Here is a 25,353-nt window from a genome sequence, read left to right as displayed (position 1 = left end):
GTTTCACATTTTCCACACTTGTAGTCTGCTCTGGGCTGGATTTTTTTTTTTTCCTCCATCTCAGGAAATAGGGATCATTTATTTCCAAGAACACGCCTGTGGAAAATTAGTTGTTAATGTTAAATACATCCATCTGTTCCTTTGAAGAGATTTGCCACCTGCTTGCAGTGGAAAGGAACCAGAAATTTGGCAAGGAGAAACTCTAGGGAAGCATCTTCTGCTGTCCCCATGAAAATCTACTCACAGTGGGCTCCCTATAAATGTCTGGAAAATACCAATTTCATGTGGCACCCACTAGCACACGTCTGGCTGTTCCAGGAGAACAGACCTGCTCCTTGGCATGGAGGGAAAGGGCTGGGCTGCATCACCCCAAGGACCATGCTCCACTGATAACAGCAGCCCATCTCCTCACCTTCTATTGCCTAATTATCTTTGACTGATTCAGTCCAGAACAAGGTCCTGAAGATGACAAGAGTCTTCTCATGTTTTGCTTTAAGGTGAAGAATGCACCTGACCTTTTAAATAAAAATGCCAACATGATACATAACTAGGAATACAGAGGAAAAATGCTTCAGAGTAAAAAAGTAAATATATTGTATAACACAATCATCCCTACAGAAATTTTCTCTCAGGGGGTTTTACCATGAAATATTGGCACCGGGATTGCTGGCATGCAGTTATCTCCTTATGCTGGCAGAGGGGAGAATCAGTAACAGTGGATTTACACCTGGCTTTGACATTTTGCAGTTAGCTTTTCATGTCCTGCTACAACCTGTAGCACTAACAAGTACAAGCAGAGTGCAATGCAGACACACCATAAAGCAAGTAAAATACATGGACAGACATTTGAACTCTTAGTAAGCCGTAGTGTACGTTAATACACGGGTAGAAGTGACAGGTACAACAAAGGCATCCCAGCACCAAACTTTTCACTAAATGCTTGTCCATTCAAGGTGCAGACAGAACACTGATTATAGACTGAGGCTCTGGATGAGGTGCAGAGCAAGAACCGATCATCAGCTTGTGTTGAGATGAACCAGGAGGTGCATCTTGGCTGCGTCCACCTTGCCAGGCTTCATCCTGCAGTCACCTGGTCCATGCACTTGCTGAACCCAAGCACTGTGGGCAGTTTTGATTACTCCTGTGTGAGAAAGGAGTCTGCTGCATAATATTTACCCAAGTTTTCATCTCCCCACTAACTTACTTTGCTTTCACGTACTTGTGAAAGAACCAGGCAAAAATTATCAAGGATAACCTGCACAGAGAAGCAGTAAAGAGCAGATGTAACAACAACAATAACAACAATTTTAAAAAACCAAACAAAAAACCAGAACAACAAAAACCAAACAAAAAATCCAAACAAATAACAACAAAAAAAAAACCCCAACCCTCTAAGGGCTGGGGGGAAAGTAAGGAAATTTAAAAAGAGGGTATTTACCATGCAGTATTTTCTTTGCCCTCTGATCCCTGACATCCTGACCCTTGACTCTTATCCTTTACCTCTCATCCTTGGCCCCTGGCTTTTGACCCCTGGCTCTGGAGCCTTGGCCCTGACCCTGGGCCCTAACCTTGTCCCTAACTATCTGCCCTGCCTGTACCCAGACCTGCTGCTGTGTCCTGTGACCCCAGCCCCTGGTGTGTAACCTCAGCCCCCAAGCCCTGCCTGTCACTGCAGCCTGCACGTGCCATCCCTACCTTTTTGGGGTGCTCTTGTCTTCCTGAGAGGGTTCTGCTGCTGGTCTGGTGTGATGACTGCTCCTGCTGCTGTTCCTGTGCTGCCACGAGGGTGAAAATGGCATCCTTAGGGCAGTGCAACTTTCTACTGCTGTTTTTTTTTTTTTTTTTAAACTAGAGAGAAAAATTACAGTCTGGTTTAAACACAGAAGAGCAGAGGAAATGAGGTCTCAGTGAATAAAGCAGATCAAACACAGAAAGGTTCAAAATACACCCAAAAAATGTGATTAAAACCAAATAAGGTTAGATGTTGGTGCCAAAAGTTTCTTGTTCAGGTGTGCCTCCTGAAAGGAGGGAAATGGGTGGATGTCTGGGAAATGAGTGAGCTTTCTGGAAGAACGTAGTATTAGGTCATGTTTCATACCAGCCCAAAGCTGCAAGATTCATTAAGATGCAAGTAAGTAAATTTTCTTATTTGAAAACTTTATCTAACCATTGATTTCACTATTAAAAATACCATTACCCTTGAAAAAATAAAGTGTTTACACTTGTGGTCTGGATTTTCTGTTATTCATGAAAATTGGAACACATCCTATAATTGTGCTATACAGAGTTTTAGCAGGAAAAAACAATTATTCATTAACTTTCATTCAGATTTAGGTCAAAGATCAAAGTCTGCTATCACAGTTTTGACATATTGACTTTGGCTGATTTTTTTCAATTTTGTTCACTTGATACATGCCATCCCAGCTGAAGTCATTGTATTTCAAAAGTAGCTGTGCAACTTCAGGTTTTACCCAGCCAGTGAACTCTAAATTTAGATGTTATGCACTCAAGCAGGTGAGTGCTTGAACCTGAGCAGTCTAATTGACTAGAAAATAAGGTGATATATATATATATATATATAATCTTACTATTAACTGGATCAGAGCACAGGTTTCAAAGGCTTTGACTCAACTTTTTTATTCCTCATCCTGGCTCCAAAAATAATGATTAAATAAGAAAAACAAACAATGGATAATTCAGTTGAACTCCTAAGAATGCTTTATTCCATTTAAGTGAACCAATACATTCCTTTGTGAAACAGGAAGCAACATGAATTAGTGTACATTTTTATGTTCCATCTATTCTAATGTGGCAACAGAGAAGCTTGCAAAATTCTCCTGCATTGTATAATTCAATTTGAGACTAATTTACTCTGTGACTGATGTTTCTGCACAAGTCTCACAGTAAGTGCAGTAAATCTATCTGGTATTTCTTACAACTTTGGGTTTTATCTCTCTACCATTATACCATTTAGTATTTTAGCCTGCATCAGTTTAGACAAGCAGTAATCTTGATAGCAGCTCCTGAAGCAATGGTACTAACAGTGTACGACACTAACGGCGTTAAAGTGAAACATTGCTTGCACATACCTCAAGCCTGCTAATTTTCTGAGACACACTCACAGTACCAGCACAGTAATAGTACCAAACACATACAAGAGATCACTGGAGAGCTTTCTTGTAGGTTAACAGGTAGAACGCAAAACTTCAGATATGGAGGAATTCGTTGGCTATGACTTCAGGTCTTCCATTCTTCATCCTGCCAAAATCTATAGCAATACACTGCCTACATCCTTCCCAGTATGTTTTTATAACATGGAACACCAAATGCATTTTCTATTGTTGTTTGGAGTAATTACAACAGTACAAGTCAGGTCTAAGGCTTGGAAGCCTTGAAAGAACACTTGCTTCCTAACATCTGGATCAGGAATAAAAGAGATGCAGTAGCTGAGGATATTAAATGCAAGAAGTAAGGTCACTGACTGCACAGCTGGTGTAGGAAAAACAAAATCAGAAAGGGCAGGTTCAGCAAAAAAAAGGACAAGAATCCAAGATGGCAGGACAGTATGTTTAGTCTAGGGCTAAGCCTGCCCCATTTCCCATGAACGTAATACATAATTAACATTTGATTACTCATGGTGGCCAAAACTATGCAGTGGATGAAAACCTGACGCTGTGGAACTGCAAGTGAGCAGGTCCCTGTCCCAGTCCCCAGCAGCTGTCCTGCACTGTCTGCTCACTGTGCCAGTCTTCAGATGGAGGAATTGTCCTTGGAATTGCTGAGCTCCTTGCAGATGACCTTGGCATGATTCCTGTCCCTGTCAGAAAACTCAGCACAGAGTGGGCACAGGCTTTGGCAGCCTGGCTGCAGGAACCACAACCTGGTGCTGCCCCAGCTGAGCCTTGGTCCCCAGCCCCACACACCAGGGCTACACACAGGCAATCTTTGCATGATGGGGCTCCACCCCTGAGCTCCTCCCCACTTTCCACAGTAAGGAAAGAGGACGGTCTCCAGCCAGCAGAGCACCTCAAAGAATGGCAGCATTAAGAGTGCCAGCACTGCATTAGGCAGCCTGTCACAGCAATCCTCTGTAACCCACCAGTGCCTTTTTTGTTTTCTTTTTCTAAAAATTGTACAGCCTATATCAAAAGGAAGTGTCTCAGTCCTCTCAAAGATCTGGCACCTTGCAGAGCCTCAGATGTGCAAGTTTGGAGGCATTCTTCACTCCCTTGTGCTGCTCTGGGTTTTAATTTCTTCTTTAGTGGTGGTCCTGTCTAGCTCATTGAAAACAAGATTTGTCTTACCTTTTTTTGTAATTAAAAAAGTAATTAAAAGCACTTTTATGCTTCCCATCTGTTTTTTACATCAGGAAAACAGGCAAAGAGAAATTATTTCCCGAGATCAGGCAGTGCAATACACAAAACCTGGAAGTTCTCTCACTGTTCTCTGCACAATCTAGGATACAGCCAAGGAAATAAACTGAGACTATGAACATAAACTTTCACTCTCTTGTTGAATGTCTGAATGCTATTAGTCTCCCTGGACCAAATATTTGCACTACTATATCCAGAGAAGCACCTGATTTCTACTAATATATATTGATATTATGTGAAGAACAATGTAGTTCAACTTGTTGTCTATGTTTGAAAATCAGAAACTGAAAGGGAAGACATGGAGAAATGGGCAAATGAGTGAAAAAAGGAAGAGTGCAATTAAGAATAAATTGCTAAGAGAGTCCTGTGAGCCTGAGCCATAATGTGAAGCACAGATAAAATGAGCACAATGAGCAACAACAGATAATGATCTAAGTGCAGATCCTGTAGCAAACACCACAGTACTGTGTGGTTCTCTCCCCATGGTGATGTTTTACCCACTGTGAAGGCCTCTGGTAAGTGACCTGTAGAAGACATCTGCTGGTTTGTTTTAAAGGAGGTAAGAACCTCCTCTGAACAGACAAGTGATATACAGCAGCCAAGGCTTTATTTTTGTCAATGACTTGTCAAGCCAACTGTGAGCATTCACCCTTTCAATCACAGACTCATTAGGATACACACATATTTAATCAGGACTGTTACTCTGAAGGTACTCTGAATGCTTCTACAGTACTGTATGTTTTAGCATATAGCACCTTTCATTTTGACATTTAGGTGACCATGCTAATGCTGAGGTAAAATCCAGATTTCTACCACTAAACTTCAGAGGATTGGAAGCTGGGAATCAGTCACTTCCCAGTGAAAAACCACCAGTTTCTTTCCTTATGTTTAGCATGATGCCTATTTAAAAAACAAAACACAGCAAAAACAATGCTGAGAATTATTTGATTAAACTCAAGTTGAGGTCGTGCAGCCATCTGCCTTACGGCTGGGGCTGGTGGAAGCTGCGGTCTCGTGGTGCTTCCCATCGCTGTCCAGAGCAGAGCTGCCAAAACAGGAATGCTGCTCCATGTGCAGATAGCAGAAGCATTCAGCAGCTGACCCTGCTCTCAGTCAGTCGTTTTCCCTTCTGCTGGCACCCCCATCAGTGACACCCCCAACGTGTCACCATCAGTGGCAACAGATCAGGCAGCCTCCTTGATCAACGCCACGCGATCGTGCTGCCAGATCTTCCACTGCTCATTTCCTGCAGCACAATCTGAAAGAAAGCCTGTTTCCATGCCTGAGCTGGTTTGGACAAAGATAAAGCTGAAGGCTGCCTAGTGACTACTATATAAACATATAAAAAAAAATCTGATGCTCTAAGCTGCAAGGCTTCAGTTATTTGGTATAATTAAGTAGAGAAGATGCCAAGAAAATAATTACCGGAAAGTTTTCTTTTGACAAACTTAGGATAGAAATTTCTCAACCGCTTCAAGGAACTCCATGGATGAGCTAAGCCCTTCCAAGTCCAGCAGATTGCCCTTTTTGTCATGAAAGTGGAATAACTCAGTCTCTTCCTCTTCCAGTTCTTCCTGAAACAGATTGGTCTCTGAGGTAGGAATGATGATGATGCGAGGGACTGCATTGCTAGTGAGAGAATCCACAACTCCATTCACTTGACTTCCTTGAGTTACCATATGGGAAGTACTTGAGTCTCCACTGCTGCTATTCAACCTGACAGGCAGAGAAGTTGCTCTCAAGGAGCTGGTCATGAGTGCTGCAGAGGGACTGGGTAGGACAGGCTGCCCAAGCACCTTCTCCAAAGAACTGGAGGAGAGCGAAACCTGGAGCGAAGACATAAGATTTAGCATTGTCAGACACCATGTGGCTGTGGAAAACAGTATTTGGAATATTCATTGCCACTAGTCAATATTTGAGCCACAAGCCAAATTTTCTAAATACTTGAATCATTAACTTGAAGGAAAATCATGATGTGCTAACATGTACTGCTTGGAAAGCAGAACATTAAATGGATCAAAATAAGATGTACTCAACTATCAGCAGAGGCTGAAAAGAAGAAAAAAGAAGAAAACAAAAGCTCATGCTTGTATCTGACTTATTTAGTCATTCATGAAATGGTATTGCTTCATTTTTAACACATCTTACGGTATCAGGGTACTAGATTATTGCACTTTTCTCTCTTCTCATGGAAGAGATCTCAGATAAGACTCAAGTACACTTCATTCTTTATTCTCCTAAAGTTTTGTCAACCTAGTGACAATCTCTGTCTCTCCCCAAGGCTCCTGATACTGCCTCAGAGAAGCTGATGGCCTTGCATTCACACATTGGAAAGTGCTTCCTCCAAGAAATAAGCAATAAAGACTTTCTTTGCAAACAATTTCTTATCTGTCTATTTTGAGAGAATTCTGATTTCTAACTTGGCTCTGATGGCAAGGGCTCTGTGTTTTTTCCATAAGTCTTGTGCACAGTATGCAATTCAGAGTCAATTAAGTAAGCTTTGAAAGTGTCAGTTAATATTCAAATGCACAGGCAAGGGAAGGCATAAGTAATCAGTTTTGGCTTCTTTAAAAAAAAATAACAATCAAGGTGATAAAACCACTTTTATCAGATGGAGAGATAAACTGGAAGTCCCTACTTTCTAGGGAAAACCAATATTTCAAGTAAAGTGCAGGTTTTACTTCATTTCCATGTGAATTCCCATAGTTCTGTGTCATTCTACTCCACAAGCAGGAATCATTCACAAATCCCCATTGATAATGATTTCTCCAGCTGCTGTATCCACCAAGTGGAGGGAAGCACACTGGGCTAAAAAAAGTGGTTTAAATCAGTGTGACAGAGAAGAAAAGGCCATTCTTCCATATGAAGGATAATAATAGAATGAAAAAATCCAACTCCAAAATTACTCCTTCCTGTTTCAAGTGCTGTTTACACTGCAACAGAAGGACAGGTTTCTTTTGGATGTGGCTTGGGTGGGCACAACGCCCACTTACAAGATTGTTTAATAGCTTTCACATCGGGTAATCCCCTTGAAACAAAACCTGATTGCAGAGGAGACATTTGATCTCTCTTCTATGAAATCAAGTATCCAAACTCCCATTTTAATACTTCCAGAAAAGCCTCTTCACTGCCATGTTAAATTTCCAGGTGTCAGCCTTCATCAAGTTTGTTACTATCATAACTGAAGTGAGTCATGGGGCTGGATCATATCTTTGTGGCAGCACAGAAAACAGTCACATGCATTTTTATGCTTTGGAATGCACCAAACCTGGGACACTGACTGGCTTGTCCACAACTGAGTGTTTTTGGAAGTACTCTAATTGGAATTCAGTCAAAGACAATCCAGTAATGCTATTAAAACCTTAAAATAAATATTTAAAAATGCATTGGTGCTTCTTTAGTGTTGGAGTTTTGGTTTTTTTTTTTTTTAAGGATAAATGGGTGGTCTTATTGTGAAACACTCTGAGCTTGACAAATATTTACTCTGATAGTATGAATAGTGATGCATTGCATTGAGCTACAATGAACACACAAAGGATCTACACAACACACAGGAGTCTGTGCTGAAAACAGTAAGAAAAGCAAATGAGGCTTTGAACATTCAATGCAAACATTCATTGTAAATAAACTCATAGCTCAGTGAATGCCACTGAAAGTCTAAAGGGTTATTCATCAAAGTAATTCAAGAGATGTCTTTCAAAGGCAAAGTATAGCACATGAGCCTTCTTGTAGGCTACGCAATTGCTAAATCCTAGATACATACAGATTTATTTCTTTTATTGCTGAACTGTTCATGCAGACCACCTGAGATTTACTTCCCTTCTCCTTCCTTGTGAGACAGAAGGCCAGTGCTTCTCCAGAACCTGGAGACAGTATCCTTTGCCACTTGCCTACAACCTTGGACACACTTGGCTGCTGACAGAAGGCAGCAAAACTAAGTAGTAGATTTGAGCCCATGTTGTCTGACACCACATTTGAAGCTGCTGTTTTTTCCTCTACTACTGTTCACAACAGTTACAGGAAAAGAACAAGGTTTCTCAGGACTTGATCCTAATGACACACATGAAAGAAGACAGGACAGAGGCATGCAGGAATTGGGTCATGGGGTGCCTGGAAATTTTCAGAGCAGATCCTGCTTTAAAAACTATGCTGTCTCTAGACAATTACCATCAGATCTGCAAGGGAGCACAGGGGACAGAAGCAGATGCTGTAGCTGCCCAAGGTGTGGGTGTTTGTCTACATACACTAGAGTAACCCCATGAAAGGGTGCCCCTCAAAAAAGGAGGTGCTACTCAATCCAGGCACATACAGGGGATTGTAAGCCACATCAGTCTTTCCCTGAAAAGGCAGCACTGGTGTATGCCTGACACTGTGACATCCATACAAAAACTCATTTGGAAACTGGTGTTACAATCTGGCAGAAGCTGACTCACGGTTGACCTACTGCTCCCATCAGGGTGCTCCTCAACAACAGGGCACCAAACCTCAGTGGTTTGGCCAATGAGGGTGATGCATCCACAGAGGATGCACTGAGTACTCACCATCTCCTCTTTCAGTAAGGGAAGGGTGGCAGCTGCCAGATTCTCCCACTCTTAGGGAGAAATGGGACAGTCATCTTCCCCCTCAACAAAAATAAAACATTTTAATGTACACGGAAAAGAAGGAAAAGAGTGGCTTCTATCATGTCAAACTCTGTTTTGCAGACTTGTCTTTACTCTAAAAGGAGACTACCATAGTATGGACACAACGACCATGATGGAAGGAACCAAAGCTGGGCTAGATATACAGGCAAAGAACTAATCTTCCATCTGATGCTATTGACTATACCTTAATGCACCTTCAGAGCTATAAGCACAGCTGACTTTCCAAAAACAGGCAAATATCAGTGAAAAAAGTTAATTAGGCATTACTGGCACTCTCACTTATCACACAGAGACATACTAAAAAAAAAAAAACCACAAAAAAAAACCAGCAAGGAGAAGGAGGATGTTGGAACCAGTATAAATAAGGCCCACAAATGAAACAGATGGGCAAAGGCTGAATTATCATTCCAAAGATGATGTCTTGCAGCAAGATTAGCACTATAATGGAGAGTCCTCAGCTGAGACTTTTTTCCATACCTTTGGGGCAGTAGCTGCATCACAGCTGCAGGTCTTTGGGAGCAGGTCTCTCTTCTCTTGTCTCACACCTGTGGAGAAAGAATGACTTCGGCGAGGCTTCGGTTTCTCTTGAGCTGGCTCCACAGGGTCGAGCTCTACATTGCTCCAGGTCTAATCACAAATTGATAAAGGATTTCAGACAGTTGCATCCTTTCTGAAATTCTTCTAAGTTCTCAAACTCTAGCAAAACCCATGCACACTCATAGAAAAGTAAAGCAATTCTAATATAGGTCTCACACTCAAAACTCCCCTGGGGAGAGGCTTTATTTTCAGTCTTGTCACTTACCCTGGACTATTTTGCTTGCTGACCAAAAATAAAACCAACTTGGAAATAATGAAAATTTATTTAAACACCAGAATGTTTTTCACCCTTTTTTATCTTATTGCTTATGCTACACTTATAGCTGCAGAGCATCTGAATTCTAAAGATGGGAGCCAATACAATCAATCTGTTTAATATGTCTTGTGGCATTCTGTGTGACCACCAGCTGATACAAAACCCTGGGCATGGACAGATCCAAAACCATGTCTGCATACATCCCAGCACATGGGGATGTATGAACACTAAGGACTTCTCAATCTGCATGAGCTTGCTGATTCTACAAACCCTCATTAGTACATGGGAGACTGTGGGTGGGCTTTGCTCTAGTTTTCTAAGAGCATGTCAGTAATGAAGCACAAATGGGACATTGCAAAAGTGCTGTTCCCTTTACAGGTTTGGGGTGAGGCTGTCTGTCATCTCTTACTCTTTGTGGTGACTTTTTGACTGAGTATCAATGAAGAGATCATTCCACTCCAACACCTTTTCGATACGGACAGACAGACAGACAAAGAGGCCAGACAGGCAGACAAACAGAGTTCCACACAAATGGGAAGATAGTGCATAATTCCTCTGCATCACCTTGCTCATACATCTATGTGTGGCCACGTGTTTATTTCCCCTCACCTGTTGAATAAAACTCCTCGGATGAAACGTTCCTTGACATGAATCACAAATGTGTTTGTTCCCTTCACTAACATGTACACGACACACAGAAGAAAATGTTGGTGACAACAGCTGCATCTTTTACAGTGTTCCTGGTGTCACTTCTTGACCATCAATGTTTTATAAGAGCATTCCAAAATTTCAGTCCTGCTGTCATGCCAAAGTCATCAAGCTTAGCTTTTATTTCAGCAGCTGCTGTTTCAGCTGAAACCTCTACAGCTGCACTGAGCTGTCAGTTGCCCCAAAGGACAATTGCCTTTGGCTGCATCAACTCAGCACAGCACAGTGCTGTGCACTGCTAACAGCAGGGATTTTAAAAGAGACTCCCTAAGCCAAAGCTGTGCCAAAAGCTGAAGCCTCTTACCCTCATTATCCTGTCTATTTAAGCAGCACCCACATCAAAATATGTGCAATAACCTGCTAACATGAACAAACCAAAATTGAGTAGTGACCAACAGTGAAGAGCAGAAAGCTTCTTGGATCAGGATGATGCAGCTGAAATTACTTCATTTGGCATCATACAAAGGAGTAATGGGAGAAATATTAGGTACTTATACATGAAGGTATAAAAGGTATACCTAGGATTTATAATTTTGTGAGAGGTTACTGGTGCAGCTGTCACTCTGGGAGGTTTCTGATGCCCAAACCAAGGGGGAGCAGCACAGGTCCCCAGGAAGGCCAGCCCCAGCCCAGACTTTGCTGTGGCTGCCATCCCCACGAGGAGCCACCTTCCCAGCACCTCTGCAGGCAAGGCCAGCTTCTTGTGACTGAGAGAGGCTATGAAGAGTCTCAAGGGATTCTTTTGTTTCTATCTCGCTCAGTCACCAGCCTTACTGATGCTTGGGGTATGTTCCTACAAAACACCCCACCATCCTCTAGGGGCAGGAGCCTTTCACTCCTCATGGTCAAAATCCAGGTAAAGAAGTCAAAAATTTCCCATCCTACAGAAAATGGACTGTAATAGAAAATTATTCTAAAATAATAAGTGACCTTTTGGATAAGTTATAAAACTTTGGATGAAGATTGTTTTCTTGTCCTCCAGACTAGTGAGATACCTAGTAGTTGGTGACCCAGGGAGTGTCTGACAATGGCTCTTTTTAGTTCACATTAAAGACTTAATCTGAATATCCTTGGTTTCAGCAGGCATCAGAAACACAGATATGCTAGCCTGAATGCTTTTTCTGATCATGAATTATCATCCATGAACTTCCAGCTTTGCAGAAATGACCTTACATGACCAAAAAATTTCGCTACACTCTCCCCTTCCCTTTTCTGTTCTCTAATTTTGAATATGTATTTATAGTGTTGCTTATTTAGAGTCTGAGAAATGTTATACTCTTTTTCTTTCATGGAAACAAGAAAAGACTTACAACTTCTCCAGTAGAAACAGAGGAAACACAAGTGCTCTTGGTCCTGCCAGCAAGGGAGTGGTGGCTGCAGAGAGAGGTCCTGAAGGACGACTCATTTATGGATCCCCTCAGGAGGTCATTCTTCGATATTCGTATCAGGAACCTCAAGCAGGGAACAGCTTTGTGGATGGTTTTCCTGAGGGAAAATGTGAGAAGAAAAAAAAAGCCAAACCTGTCACACTGAAGACGTGGCTTTGAAATTCATGGGGTGAAAATGCTGTCTCTTTCCATCACATCAACACAGCTTCTGTTTTGATTAAGGGGGTCTTAAAGATTACATGCAAACAGCACGGTAGCTGGTGCAAACAATTCAACAGGCAGAAAAGAAAATAACAGGTCCTTCTGGGCCTTGTGTCAAAACACACACAGAAGAGCTGCAGAGGTAAGTGATAAGAATTGAAAATATCTTGAAGAGCATGATTGCATATGGTTTATTTAAAATGTTAACCCAGAAAATTTCAGGCTAGTTGGTACAAAGGTCTTCACTGTGCAAAGGCACAGAGTGAGTGGAAACAAGGGAAGAGGGCCAGAAGAATCAGATGCTGTTAATTATTTGTATCACGACAGCTACTGTAAGCTCCTATTGAAAATTAACACTGTACAAGTGAGGAGAAGGATGGTCTAGACCCCAAATCTGCCTTATTCATTAAATAATAATCTCAGTCATGATTGTGTCAGTCTATTTCTCTTGACCCCAACCGTGGCCCTGCTGGAACAGAAGTGTCCAAGAGCCTCCCCTGGGCAATGCCAGCTGGCCTTTCTCTTCACAGGGCAATGCTAGTCAGAACGCTTCATTTGGTGTAACACCTCCCCAGCACTTCCCAATCCATTATTTCAGCACAACAGATGAAGATAATGGGGACAAAAAAAATAAATTAACAGGTCAAGAAGTGAGGCAGCAACAAGGCATATGGCAAGGCACTGATGCAGGGGACCACAGATCACTGGGGGATGGCAGTACATTGACTTTATGCTGAGATGCAAGTCAAGCAGATGTATATTGTAAAGTCTTTTGCTTCTATAGTTACTAGGTTTGTTGAATGACCAGAACATTTTAAATCATGATTTCTATTCTCACAAAACATCACTAATTTTAAAATTTAAGAGACCTGATTCTGGCATCATGAAATGAGGTCCCTTGCTGGTAATCAAAAAAAGAAACCCACCCCCACCAAACTTCAATATTTGGCATCATCACCACACTCTGAATAGTTCTGCCTCTCTTTCCTCTGTGGTTTCAAAGGCAAGAGAACAGCAGCTCTGCATCTGCTCTGGAGATGAGGACTGAAAAAAGCTGCCTGCACCATCATTCCTGATCCTGCCCAGATGCTTGTTGGTGATCAGACAGGGCTCACTGAACAGCTTGAGGGACAAAGCTGCTCACATGGTGCTGGGTAAAAAAAGATGGTTAATGCTGTGCACAAAATAAAAAGCCCTGAGAAAGGGTTTACAGGACACGAGAAAATGTCAAGCCCCCATGAGATTCCTTTCAGGCTGAAGACCTCAGTCTGGTGCTGAAAAGCAGCTGCCAGCTTTTTTCCCCAGCTGAGCTGAACTACTTCCCTCTGACAAATTCAAGTTTGTGTAAAACACACCATCCCATTTATTAAATGGGGTTCAGCACAGAGGTCTCCTAATGATGGAGATGCAGGAAGTAGATGTCTGATGGTGAATTTTCAAGGAAAACATATGAACATTTCTGAAGGTCTTGAGGGACCAGAATTTCTATTTTACTAATATTTGGGAGGAGTATTGAGGGACATTTTGCTGGTTGGGATGAAAGTACAGATTTTGAAGGGAGTTTTAATATTGTATGTGCAAAATAAAAGGCATAAACTGAGGTACTTATTTAATGATATTCCTATAATCTGAAATAAAAGAGTCACCTAAAGTGACTCTTATATAATAAGAGCAATATAGTAATTGCAAGCAACTTTTAAAAAAATACTGCAACTCCAAGTTATTTGTGATTCTTCATTATTTATGATGTATTAGTTTTGAACCAATATTTTTCGTGCAATTCTGCTTTGCCTGTGAGCCAGTTGGAAACATGGAGTTGAAGAATTTCCTGTTTGCTATGAAAGAATGATTCCAAAACCTAAGACTTCCAAAATGTAAGGGAGTTTCTGCAATAACTCTAACACAGCAATGTGTTAGAGTTATTGTGGAACATAGAGACAACACACAAGTTGTTAAAGACGTGAAAGCTTTCTTCCCCACAAAGAGCATTTCACAAATTAAAACTTTGAGTACATTCCTCACTTTGTTTGCTCCTGTGAGTCCTGTTAAGGAGATGTGTTATTCTCCTTTCTGCTGGTGGGGAATGAGTGAGCAGGGGGGTGGGTAGATGAGGAGGAATATACCAAACTCTCAAACCAGTTCTTAGAAGCCAAGTGCTAGCACAAAGGTCACTGTAACATTTTCAGTTACATTCACTATAATGTACCTTTTTTTTTTCTCTGTTGTTTAAGGTAAGGAAACCCCACAAAAAGGCTTGGTTTTGTTGTGACTTTAAGATGTGCAGTGTTAGGAATTCTCTGTGCAAAAAAGTGTCTTATTTTGCTAGTGGATTGAGCTGGATTTGAACACTTTTGATCCTGATTTCTGGATGCCTCTTCCTAAAAAGATTTTGAAAATAACTTAGATGTAATTTGGTTCAGTAGTTCCAATATAAAATGACAAATTATTCCCTGCTCAAACCCTTAACCCTTTGGCCTGAACAGACTGCCCCATTTATCTGTGCTTGAATAAATTACTTTCAAGGCATAATGTGAATAATTAGAAGATTTGGAAATTATCCAGAAACAATAACCTTAACATATATATATTCATTATTCACTGTTGAAGCAAAATTGGTCCTGCCAACATATTTTTACCAACTGACTTATTAGTGTACTGTAGGGTTTTTTCAGTTTTGAAACTGCATTCTTGATTCATCACAAGGGACCCAACATTACTTCTTTTCCTGACTGGATTGCTCCCAAGTGCATGAAATGTCTTCACAAATCCATAAAAATTTCTCTTGTTGATATGTCTAGAAATACAGATTAGAAAGCAGGGAAAAGAAGATAACAAGATAAAAACAAGACACTTATAAAGAAAATGTCTGAAAGCTTGTTGTGGACTCGTCTTTTCCTTAACAGTCTTAAGAAGCCACTGCTGATAGGAAAAACTCTGACTGAAGCAGTTCACTGTCACAGAGCCACAGGATGGTGTGGGTTGGAAGGGCTCTTGAAGGAACCTTAAAGACCACCCAGTTCCAAGCCTGATCCCATGGGGAGGGACACCTTCCACTAGACCAGATTGTTCAAAGCCCTATACAACCTGGCCTTGAACACTTCCAGGGAACCATCCACAGCTTCTCTGGGCAACCTGTTACTTTCAAAAACAATAATCTGAACACAGTAACTTTGGTTCAGAAACAAATAATGGGTCCTAAACATATCAGGCAGCCATCAAAACTTCTCATTGAACTTCTGCAACCAAACTGGGCATTCTCCAACTCTAAACTAAAATGCTCCGCAGACTTCAAAAAACTCAGATGGTTTTTGGAGGATGCAAAAAGGTGTTAGTTATGATAGCAGACATTTTCAAACAAAATCTGTCTCCAAAATGGAGAAATAGGGATTTGACAGATGAACCACTTGGTGGAAAAGGAGCTGTCTGGGTGGTCCCACTCAAAGAGTTGTGCTCAGTGGCTCAGTGTCCAGGTGGAGCTCAGTGACCTCAGGGGTGGGTGTTGGGACCAGCCCTGTTTAACATCGCTGTCAGGGACAGGGACAGTGGGATTGGGAGCACCCTCAGCAGGTTTGGTGATGACACCAGCTGTGTGCTGTGACTGCCACCCTGGAGGGGAACGATGGCATCCAGAGGGACCTGGACAGGCTGGAGAGGGGAGCCCACAGGAACCTCAGGAAGTTCAACAAGGCCGAGTGCGAGGTGCTGGGTGTGGGTCAGGGCAGTCCCAAGGACAAACACAGGCTGGGCAGAGCATGGACTGGGAGCAGCCCTGCCCAGAAGGACTTGGGGGTGCTGGTGGGTGAGAGGCTGCACATGACCCAGCCATGGGCACTCCCAGCCCAGAAAGCCAAACGTGTCCTGGATCATGTCCTCACCCAGAGCAGCATGGGCAGCAGGGGAGGGAGGGGATTCTGCCCCTCTGCTCTGCTCTGGTGAGACCCCACCTGCAGGGCTCCATCAGCTCTGGGGTCCCAGCACAGGTAGGACATGGACCTGTAGCAGCAAGTCCAGAGGAGGCTGTGAAGATAACCAAAAGGCTGGAGCACCTCTCCTCTGCAGATAGGCTGAGGGAATTGGGTTGATCAGCCAGGAGAAGAGAAGGCTCTGGATACACCTTACAGCACTTTCCAGTCCCTGAATGAGGGCTACAGGAAAGCTGAAGAAGTATTTCTCACAAGGGCATGTAGGGATAGGACAAGGGAGGATGGCTTTAAACTGAAAGAGGGAAGGTTTAGATTGGATATTAGGAAGAAATTTACTGTGATGCTAGTGAGGATCAGGAACAGGCTGCCTAAAGATCTGTGGATATCCCACCCCTGGAAATTTTCAAGGCCAGGTTGGATGGGGTTTTGCACAACCTGGTCTTCTGGAAGGTGTTCCTCCCTGTGGCGGGTGGTGAGAACTCAATGATACTTAAGGTGCCTTCCAACCCAAACCATTCTATGATTCCATAGAATCATAGGGTGAAAGGTTTTCACCCTTTTTGGGTGTGTTTTGACCAGCCTTCTGAGAAACCTTCACTTTTCTTACAAAAACACTGTCGTGCATCAGACATCCTAAACAATGAACTCAATTTCCAGATCCCAAGTCCTGAGTTGTCAGGCAATGGAATTTGCCAGCTTTTCCACTTCTTGGGTGAAATAACCCTCATACCAATGACTAACCCTGCCATCTAGTGGTATTTATACATTTACCACATTTCCCACCATGGCATCCCTGTGTTTTCTCAGAACTTACGACACAACTTTGTGGTAGCTATGCTTTGAAAGACTTGCAAAAAATTCTACAGGTATGCTGGATAGCAGTTCTGTAACAAGTATATCCCCTTGGTATAATAAAGCACTTTTTGCTGCCAGTGTCCCAAAACTTTTTGTGAAAAAATGCTTCAGAAAACCAAACCTTGCACATATGCATATATAGCTGCTTAAATTGGTAAGGATGTGATTTTTGGAGCCTCGCTGGTTGGAATTTTTTCTCTAGACTCTGTATTACAGTGCTCTAATTACAGTGCTCTGTAGTGGCTGTCTCTGGTATGATGAAAGGTGACCTGAGCATCTTCTCAGGTCACCTTTCACATCTTCTCCTCCTGTCAGTCATGGTGTTTTGCAGCCCTACAGGGCAAAGCAGGACTCTTGAGGGAGAGGAAAGGTGAAGGGAGGGACTGTTCTCTTTTGGCCACTCCCCAGGCCATATCTGAGCTGCCATGTACAAGCTGGGTCTGACCACTGGGAGCCCATCATGGCCTGGTCAGCACAGGAACATGGAACATGCAGTGCACAGGGTGAGGCTGAAGGAATGAGGGTAGTTTGTTCTGTGTAAAAGATCCACATTTGCATGTACAGTTATACACATACCTATATATTTACTGTACCTGTATCTTGGGTGAATTATTGCATAAATGATGGGGTTGTAGATTGCAGAAGCTTTGGCAATAACTGCTGGCACAGATTTGGAATATGGTGTTAGGCTGTTGCCTCGACTAAAACAAAGCAAAAACATTACACACAGCTATGCCATGGATTACATAGATACTACATTACTAAAACATATTACTCTTTAAAATTGGTTTTGTGCTACCATCTTTTTATAGGAAATACACCTGTAAAGTTGATTAATTCCAGTGATTTCTTTGCTCAGAGGAAAGATTTGAATTTGACAGCATGTACTTGGTTTCATTCATTTAAAGAAGACCAAAGACATGCAGCAAGTAATTTTAGGATGACTAGGAACAAAAGAATTACCTCCCCTGTTTCTGCAATAGACAAAAATAAAGAAAGCCAAAACCCCAACAAAAGAACTCCCAGTGTGGCCATCTGGGAAAAGTGAATGGTGATAGAAAAGAAAACAGAATCAAACCTAAAAAATCTTTCACCAGCAGCATGTGTGCTGCACAATAATGTGTGTCAGTGACTCAGTTCCAAACATTGTAGAACGAAGAGAGGACTGGAAGTGGTTTGAAACCAATATTTCCCTTTAGACTTTAAGCTCCCACAGTCAGTCAGGTGTGACCAATGTCAGTGCAGCATAAACACAGTCAACATCATGGTATCACAATGGTTTGGGTTGGAAGGCACCTTAAAGATCATCCAACCCAACCTCTCTGCCATAGGCAAGGACCTCTTTCACTAGATGAGCTTGCTCAAGGCCCCATCTAACCTGGCCTGGAAGAGTAGAACATGCATTGACAAGACACCAGGTCCCTTTGGAGCAGAAAATGGGTGGAGGAGACAACAGCATATGGAAGGAAGGAGGGTACCAGGAGATAAAGGAGGTAACTCCCCCAATTTATACAAAGAAAGCATCATGTGGGAGAGAAAACATTGTGTACCAAATATTAAGACTAAAAAGTCATAATAGTTGCAAAACGCATAGACAAATAATCCCTTTTCTGCTTTAATCACAAGGATATATGACGAATAAATATCACCTCTAACGTAGTAATTATTTAAGACCCATTCAAAAAGGAGATTTGCCTCATGTGGATGATAGTACTAATCTTATTTGCTTAACCCCTGCTGTTTGGATTGCTCTTCCACTTACCCTGCCCAGGCAATTAAGGTGACACAAGCATATGGAGACCAGGACAAGACAAACACAATGATGACCACAAAAGCAATTTTTGCCAGTTTCCATTCATTCTTCATGGACTGAGAGAGGTAGGATTTCCGGCTGCAGGACCCCAGCTTTTCAACATCTCTGTAAGGGGGGAAAAATACAGATATTTCAGCAGGACAATGAAAAAAGCAATACCTCTAATATGTTCTCAGCAATATGCAAAATGAAGTAACTTTCTTATTTCACCTCTCTAACTGTTCTTTTCTCCTCTGATATTTAAAAACCCTAGAAGGTAATTAATGTGGTTGCAAGTGTTGTGTTTGCCTGTGAGACTGAGCCAGAATCCCTGGGACAGGACTACTGTGTCCTTATCCCTAACACGAGGAGGGTTTCAGGTTGCAAAGATACAGAAATTGGTTTCTCTTGCCCTTCTTTGCTTTTAGAGGTGGAGCAAGAAAAGGCACAGCTGGATGGCAAAATCAAGTTTTATGTTTTTTCCTTTTCAAGGTAGGAACAGCTTGCAGAAATTCCAATTCATGAGGTAACACATGCTGGAATACCCTGACAGCTTTGAGAAACCTGTCCCAAACACTTGCAAGGACATTTTTACTTAGCTGCAGATTTATTTTTTCAAGAGCATTTTCAGTGGGAGGTACAACAGGCAGTCCTAATATTTTTGTCATGAAAAATCAAATTCTCTTCTCACACCAAACACCCCACATTTTATTTTAAATGTTTTATATAGGTAGGCATTTTATATTCTTTAGCATAGAAATAACAAATTTTACATATTAGTGTTGTTAAATGAAGATATTTTTCAGGCTGAAGACATTAATTACCAGCCAGGAGGGTAACAAAGTCCCCGCTCATGCACTATAAATATAGAAGAGAATCAAAGAAGCACAGAATGGCCTGGGTTGGAAGGGAGCATAAAGATCATCTGCTCCCAATGACTGCCATGACCAGGGACACCTTCAGCTAGACAGGGTTCTCAAAGCTCCATCCAGCCTGGCCTTGCAAAAGGCATAGAAAAACCTCATGTCCACTGTGCTCCATGGGTGTACAAAGCACCATTATTTTAAGGATGCATTCCTTTGCTTGCTATCAAGTATACATACACAAAGCACAATAAAAACCAAGACAAAGGCCAAAAAATAGAGTTCAGAAAGAACTTTGTTTTAAGCGTATATAAATGTACTTATAAAAGTGGAATTTAGGCTTATGAAGCCAAATGATTTCAGCAAGTACCTGCACACAGGCAGGCAGAGAAAAGCCATCAGAACTGATGACACAGTTGAGCAGGAGGAAGAACTCACAGCACCAGCTGGTGTTGAATTGGACCAAAGATAAGTCATGTGCTCATTAGCACAAAAATAACTGAAAGAATGATGTTAGTTTACAGATCTAACACCCTGCTGATTTTTCATTTCAAATACAGGCCAAAAATGTTTTGGGGAAAAATATATTAGCAAGCATAGCCAAATATTGTGCATGTAGTTGTGATGCTTGAGTGAAGCATGATGGTTTTTGGGATGCTTGCCTTAAATAAAACTGTCAAAAAATATGAGGACTGTTTTGTTTGCAGAGCTGCTCAAAGACAGATGATTCCCCCATTGCTACATGTTTTTTATTATCCCTTGAGGCTGAAAACTGCTGGAATACACAAGGACATTGTTTCTTGTAGTGCAAGTCTGAAACGCAAATAACTCAATCCAAGTGTCTGACGTACTATTAATTACTACAGTGGAATAAGATTAGAACCACCAGAGACTTCTTTTACTCTGAAATTCATACATCCATTCCAGTTTTAAATTGGCAAAAAATAGTTCTCCTGTTACAGCTGTCAATTTCAATTCAGACTAATTTTTAATTCAGATTTTTCTGCAGCTAAAGAAACTGAGAAAATCTCCTGTTACACAAAAAGGGATATGTACTTCTTTCAGCTAGATTGCTTACCTGCCAGTACGCCTTATGGCCAGGAACATCGATAAATAGCAGTGGAATATTATTACCAGGGGGATAAAAAACACACAGCAGCATAAAATCATGGTGTAGCTTCTGTTTGCAGGGGAGTAGGTAACATAGTCCCATGTGCAGGATATCATCAAGCCCTCAGGCACATAGGAACCTATGGAATACATGGAACACGTTATTCACACATGCACCCAAAGTTAGAGCAGGTGCTGATCCAGTCACTAGGTGATTGAAATAAACCCTGTCTGTGGGTTTATCTGTGGTCTTCAAGTGCCAGCCAAAGTACACATCATATATGAGGCCTGAGAAGTGAGTGCCCATATGGAGAGGAGGTCGTGACTACAGAACTCTAAGGAAGGCACACACCTAATACTCCATCTGCAGGTTGTTCTGCTTTAACACACCCTAGGTGTAGGGGGGCAGAGGGTTTGTGCAATGCAGTAGGTGCAGATGTGTGCTTTAACAACAAACCATCAGGTGGTGGCAGGGCATCCTCATGATGACTGATAAGAGAACTCATTTTTTTACAAGCAAGACTAAAAAGAGCACACAGGGAATGCTAGGAGAGAGAGCAGACAACATACTCCAGCCGAGGAGCGGAGCCACGCTCCATCCCAGCGAGTAGAGCCACACCAGGGCGATGATCTGCACGGTGCGTCTCTTGGACGTCCACTGGATGGACTGCAGGGGCTTGGTGATCACCAGGTAGCGGTCCACAGAGATGGCCAGCAGAGTCATCATCGAGGTTATCCCAAAGAGAGCCCCGCAGAAAGCATACAGGTTACAGCCTGAAGAAGGAAATGGCAACGTCAGGGGCTTGCTTGAAAAGAGGCATGCTTTCTCTCAGAGCTCATCGTAATAAATCTCCCTGGTTTTTTCCCTTGCTCTGGTCTTCTCTCTTAATAGAAGCATTTTCTAAGTTTCACATTTTCATAGTTATCAAGTGTTTATTAGAAAAGCATAAGTATACATAAAATACAAATATATGTATTTAAACAAGTCCTACTTCACTGCAGGCTGCAACTGGGAATGTTTTGTCAATGGAAAACTGCCTCACAGAAAATCCAATCTAATTAAAGTTATATTTTCCTGGACTGTTGCCCAATATATTGATCTTAACATGCTGCAGCAGACATCTGTCTGTTAATGATGGATGGGTGGCTCAAGAAATGACTTTGGTTTATGTGGCTTAAAAATACAGAAATGGCTTAAATTTGGTGACTCAGAGACCAACTGTAAAACATAGCTCCAACTCCTATATTTAATGGCAGCACTTTTTAAAAGAACTGACATTTTTTACATGAAACAGACCTCTTAACCCCCTCTGCATTCAGGCACTACACTACCAGATGGAAAAAGTTACGCTGAATTTAATGGAGCAACCTGTGGAAAGATCAGCCATTTTTTGAAATCTTGCATTGCCCCATGTGGTTATAGACACGAGCCCACCAGGAGTGACAGGCAGTAAAAACACCAGATCCAACCTTAAAGCAGAATTCTAAAGTCTATACAAGTAACTTGCAACCAAGGACCAAATCCCACTCAACCCAGATCAAATGCTTCATTTTTGGCAGCATGGCAACTTGCACTGATTTTATCTAAGGGGATGAGCAAGGCTAAATATATCTTCAAACTAAGGCAGAGTCCCTTCTGTGCTGCTGAACAGTACATGGTCTCTGGGCTTGCTCCACCACTGTACAGCCACCAGTGGGTGCAAGTTTTCATCCATAATATGATGAGGAGCACTGAGCTCCTCAGCACTGAGACTTCTGAGGTTCTTGCTACACCCACGTTTCAGCCTTAATTTCAGCACTGATTACCTTTTCTTTCTGCAGTTGGAAAGAAAAAGGCTGGAATTTGCTGAGTCCTCAAACGACTATTGTTATTTAAATCTCTTAATTAAATATGAGATTCCTTGAAGCATGCCAATGTACATACAGACATTTCTAAATAAAAGTAGTAACTAACAGAAAAAAAATATTTACAACTTACTAAAACTTTTCTACCTATTTTTAGTCGTAACACCTCCCTTACAAGCTAAAGGGTGACATGATTACATGTGGATCTTGACTCCTTCCTTTCCAAAATATGTAAGATAAAAGAATCACAGCTGTACCATGTGACATCACACTGACAATGTTTGGGGAGGTGACTCAAGAGACTTGAGCTGCTCTAGCCATGGCACAAGCCAAGGCTGTTGTGGCTGAAACAGGGTGCAGGCAGCATAAAGCTGGCAAGGTGTGAATTAGTGTGCAAAGTACCTATGTCTCCAAGTATCCATTCTCTGTGCAAGCTGTTGACAAAGCACATGGGTGCCTGAGAAGCCGACATCAGGAAGTCGCTCACAGCTAAATTCATTATAAAGTAGTTTTGGGGAGTCCTCAGCTTCTTGTTGCTTAAAAACATGAGAAATACATAGTTTTAAAAAGACAAAATGGAAAGTTAACTTTATAACTTTGCTTACTAGCAAAAACAAATACTGTCCAGGTTGAAATCGATGGTTACTCACAGTGAATCAATTACTAATCATCAGTCAATTACTGCAGCTACAGCTGTAGTCATTTCAAAATTATTGAAAAGACCAGGAGCCATAAAATAGATTGTTTCCTCTTCAAGCTAAGGAGAGTTTCAGCTGTCTTGATAAATATGGATTTGTTCAGAAGAGCAGTTCCCTAGGAGTGCTGTGATATTGATTGTGCCTTGTACTGTACACGAGGAACATCTGAAGAAAGTTACAGAGCCAAAGGGTCTGCTTCTGGTGATATTTTAAAAACTGCTGACCTGAGGTGGTGTGTTGACACAGTTGGCCTAAAGTGGTTGACACACCACTACCTAAATGACCTTTTGTAAAGTGCTACAGCACGAGTAGAGCACAGACAGAGATTTGGAGAAAGTGCTTTTGCTTATATACATCTCGTAAGAGAGAATGAAACCTTTCTTGTTGCAGATGAACAGGCAACATTAAACACCACAACAAGGAGTGTGAAAGCAGAGGTCTGCAAGCAAAGCTTATCCAAGGAAAACAACTGAGACCTTTCTGATGTGCTTTGCAATATCAATATTTGCAGCTAACATTAATTTCTTTCCTCATGCTGATAAATACTGAAAAAGAAAGTGAGAAAGCCATCTCAGTGCTACTGCAATTCTAATAAATTATTGGGTCTCATAACTGTCTGCAAAAACAAAGTAAGAGAGAGTGCAGAGTTCATACATTCCCAGGTGCTAATCTGCCCATGCAGATATTCCCACTTTGACAATTTAATGCTTTTATTACACCAGATAAACCACACACATTTCAAGAAAAATACAGAGCTTGTGCTGCATTTTAAAAAATCATGAAGGTATCTACAGTTGTGGGAATTAATTTTCTCTAAATCATATTAGAAGCTGGTTATTCAAAATAACTAATTTATTTGTCTTAAACATTTAAGAATAGAAAACCAATGCTTGGTGCATAACCCCACTGGTGTCTCTAGCATTGTTAAGGCCCTGCTGCATCACCATGCATAATGACAGCAAGTAGTGAATGCAGAAAATTTTGAAATCTATCATCACATTGAGGGATAGAGGGCAAATATTTCTTTTTTCCATGCGATTTTTGCATACTCTAGCTGCAGTAGCTTTGGCCTCCTATTACTTTGCCAAGAGAGCACAAAAATTGACAGAAATCCTATGATCTGCCTGAAGCAGGAAATACACTGACAGTATGAGCTCATTTCATGTAGCAGATTGCCTTCTTGGTCCTTTCAGGACCACTGGGCTCCTGGGAAGAGTGTTACTGTTTGTCAAGTATTTGTGCAAGTGCTACAGGGTAAGTGAATGAGTCTACAGCTGCAAGACTGTGGTTTCTATCATTAGAAGTATTAAACCATTCTTTAAACTTTCAATTGGAGATTGCTTGTAGAACAATTTTTTTCTCATTTCATTTGATTCTTTAAACCATCAGGAATTTACACTGGGGATGTCAATGATGCACATGGATGTGTTTTCATCCATGTAGGGTCACCTTCTCCTCTCTTTTCCCTCGTATTTGTTGCCATTAGATTTAACCCAAGTGGAAAGCAATGCAGAAATCTACACATGGGCAAAGGTGAAACTCAAGGCCACTCAGAACACAAAAGGAATTTTTGTACCTGTAAAATGCGTAGAGGACTAGGAGGTTTCCAATTATGCCAATGGAGCCAATAATGAGCACGCACGCTCCTACGGTGTAAAGAACATGGCCAGGGATCTCTGCCTTGGTCACAGTGTGTGGCTGGGTACTCATGGTCAAACCCTGAATGGAAAACAGAGGAAAAGGAAAGTTTAGCCCATTTGGGACCCTTAGTGCATGGAACACATGCTCAGGCTTTTGGCATTCACTTCCACAGCTCGTGCAAATGAAATACATGCTTCTGAGTTCTTTTCACATCCCCTGTAATCAAGTTTCCCTGAGGTAACTTTCATAATTTTGACAGTAGACATTTATCTTAAGAAAAGAGCAACAGAGAAAGCAGACTGGAAAAGACAGCTAAGGAAGCGATGATGATGATGTGGAAAAGGCAAAGAACCATGAGCATCAAACTTGTTCTGGGTAACTGCTGCACTTTGGGGCACAGAGCTGGCTGACAACACAGACTGACAGCAAGAAATAAGTTGTCACAGTTTGGTTTTTTCAG

The 25,353-nt window shown here is 41.7% G+C and overlaps 1 protein-coding gene across 1 annotated transcript; it reads right to left on the bottom strand.

The window, feature by feature from the left end:
* Positions 1–2,695: 2,695 nt before the first annotated feature.
* Positions 2,696–24,962, bottom strand: LOC139592149 (melanopsin-like). Its single transcript, XM_071431649.1, has 9 exons — positions 24,829–24,962; positions 22,957–23,090; positions 21,280–21,483; positions 20,678–20,849; positions 18,707–18,862; positions 17,538–17,645; positions 11,888–12,062; positions 9,494–9,643; positions 2,696–6,199 (listed from the first exon to the last, which is right to left on the bottom strand). Exons 1-9 carry the CDS (start codon positions 24,960–24,962, stop codon positions 5,822–5,824), a joined length of 1,611 nt encoding a protein of 536 aa, XP_071287750.1. The 3' UTR covers positions 2,696–5,821.
* Between the last annotated feature and the right edge of the window lie 391 nt (positions 24,963–25,353).

Source organism: Agelaius tricolor, unplaced genomic scaffold (genome assembly GCF_023055355.1).
Source record: "Agelaius tricolor isolate 1412-34295 unplaced genomic scaffold, bAgeTri1.0.p SCAF_8, whole genome shotgun sequence".
Classification (NCBI taxonomy): Eukaryota; Metazoa; Chordata; class Aves; order Passeriformes; family Icteridae; genus Agelaius; species Agelaius tricolor.
The sequence above is the reverse complement of the archived record's forward strand: the minus strand, read 5'-3'. Positions and strand labels throughout refer to the sequence as shown.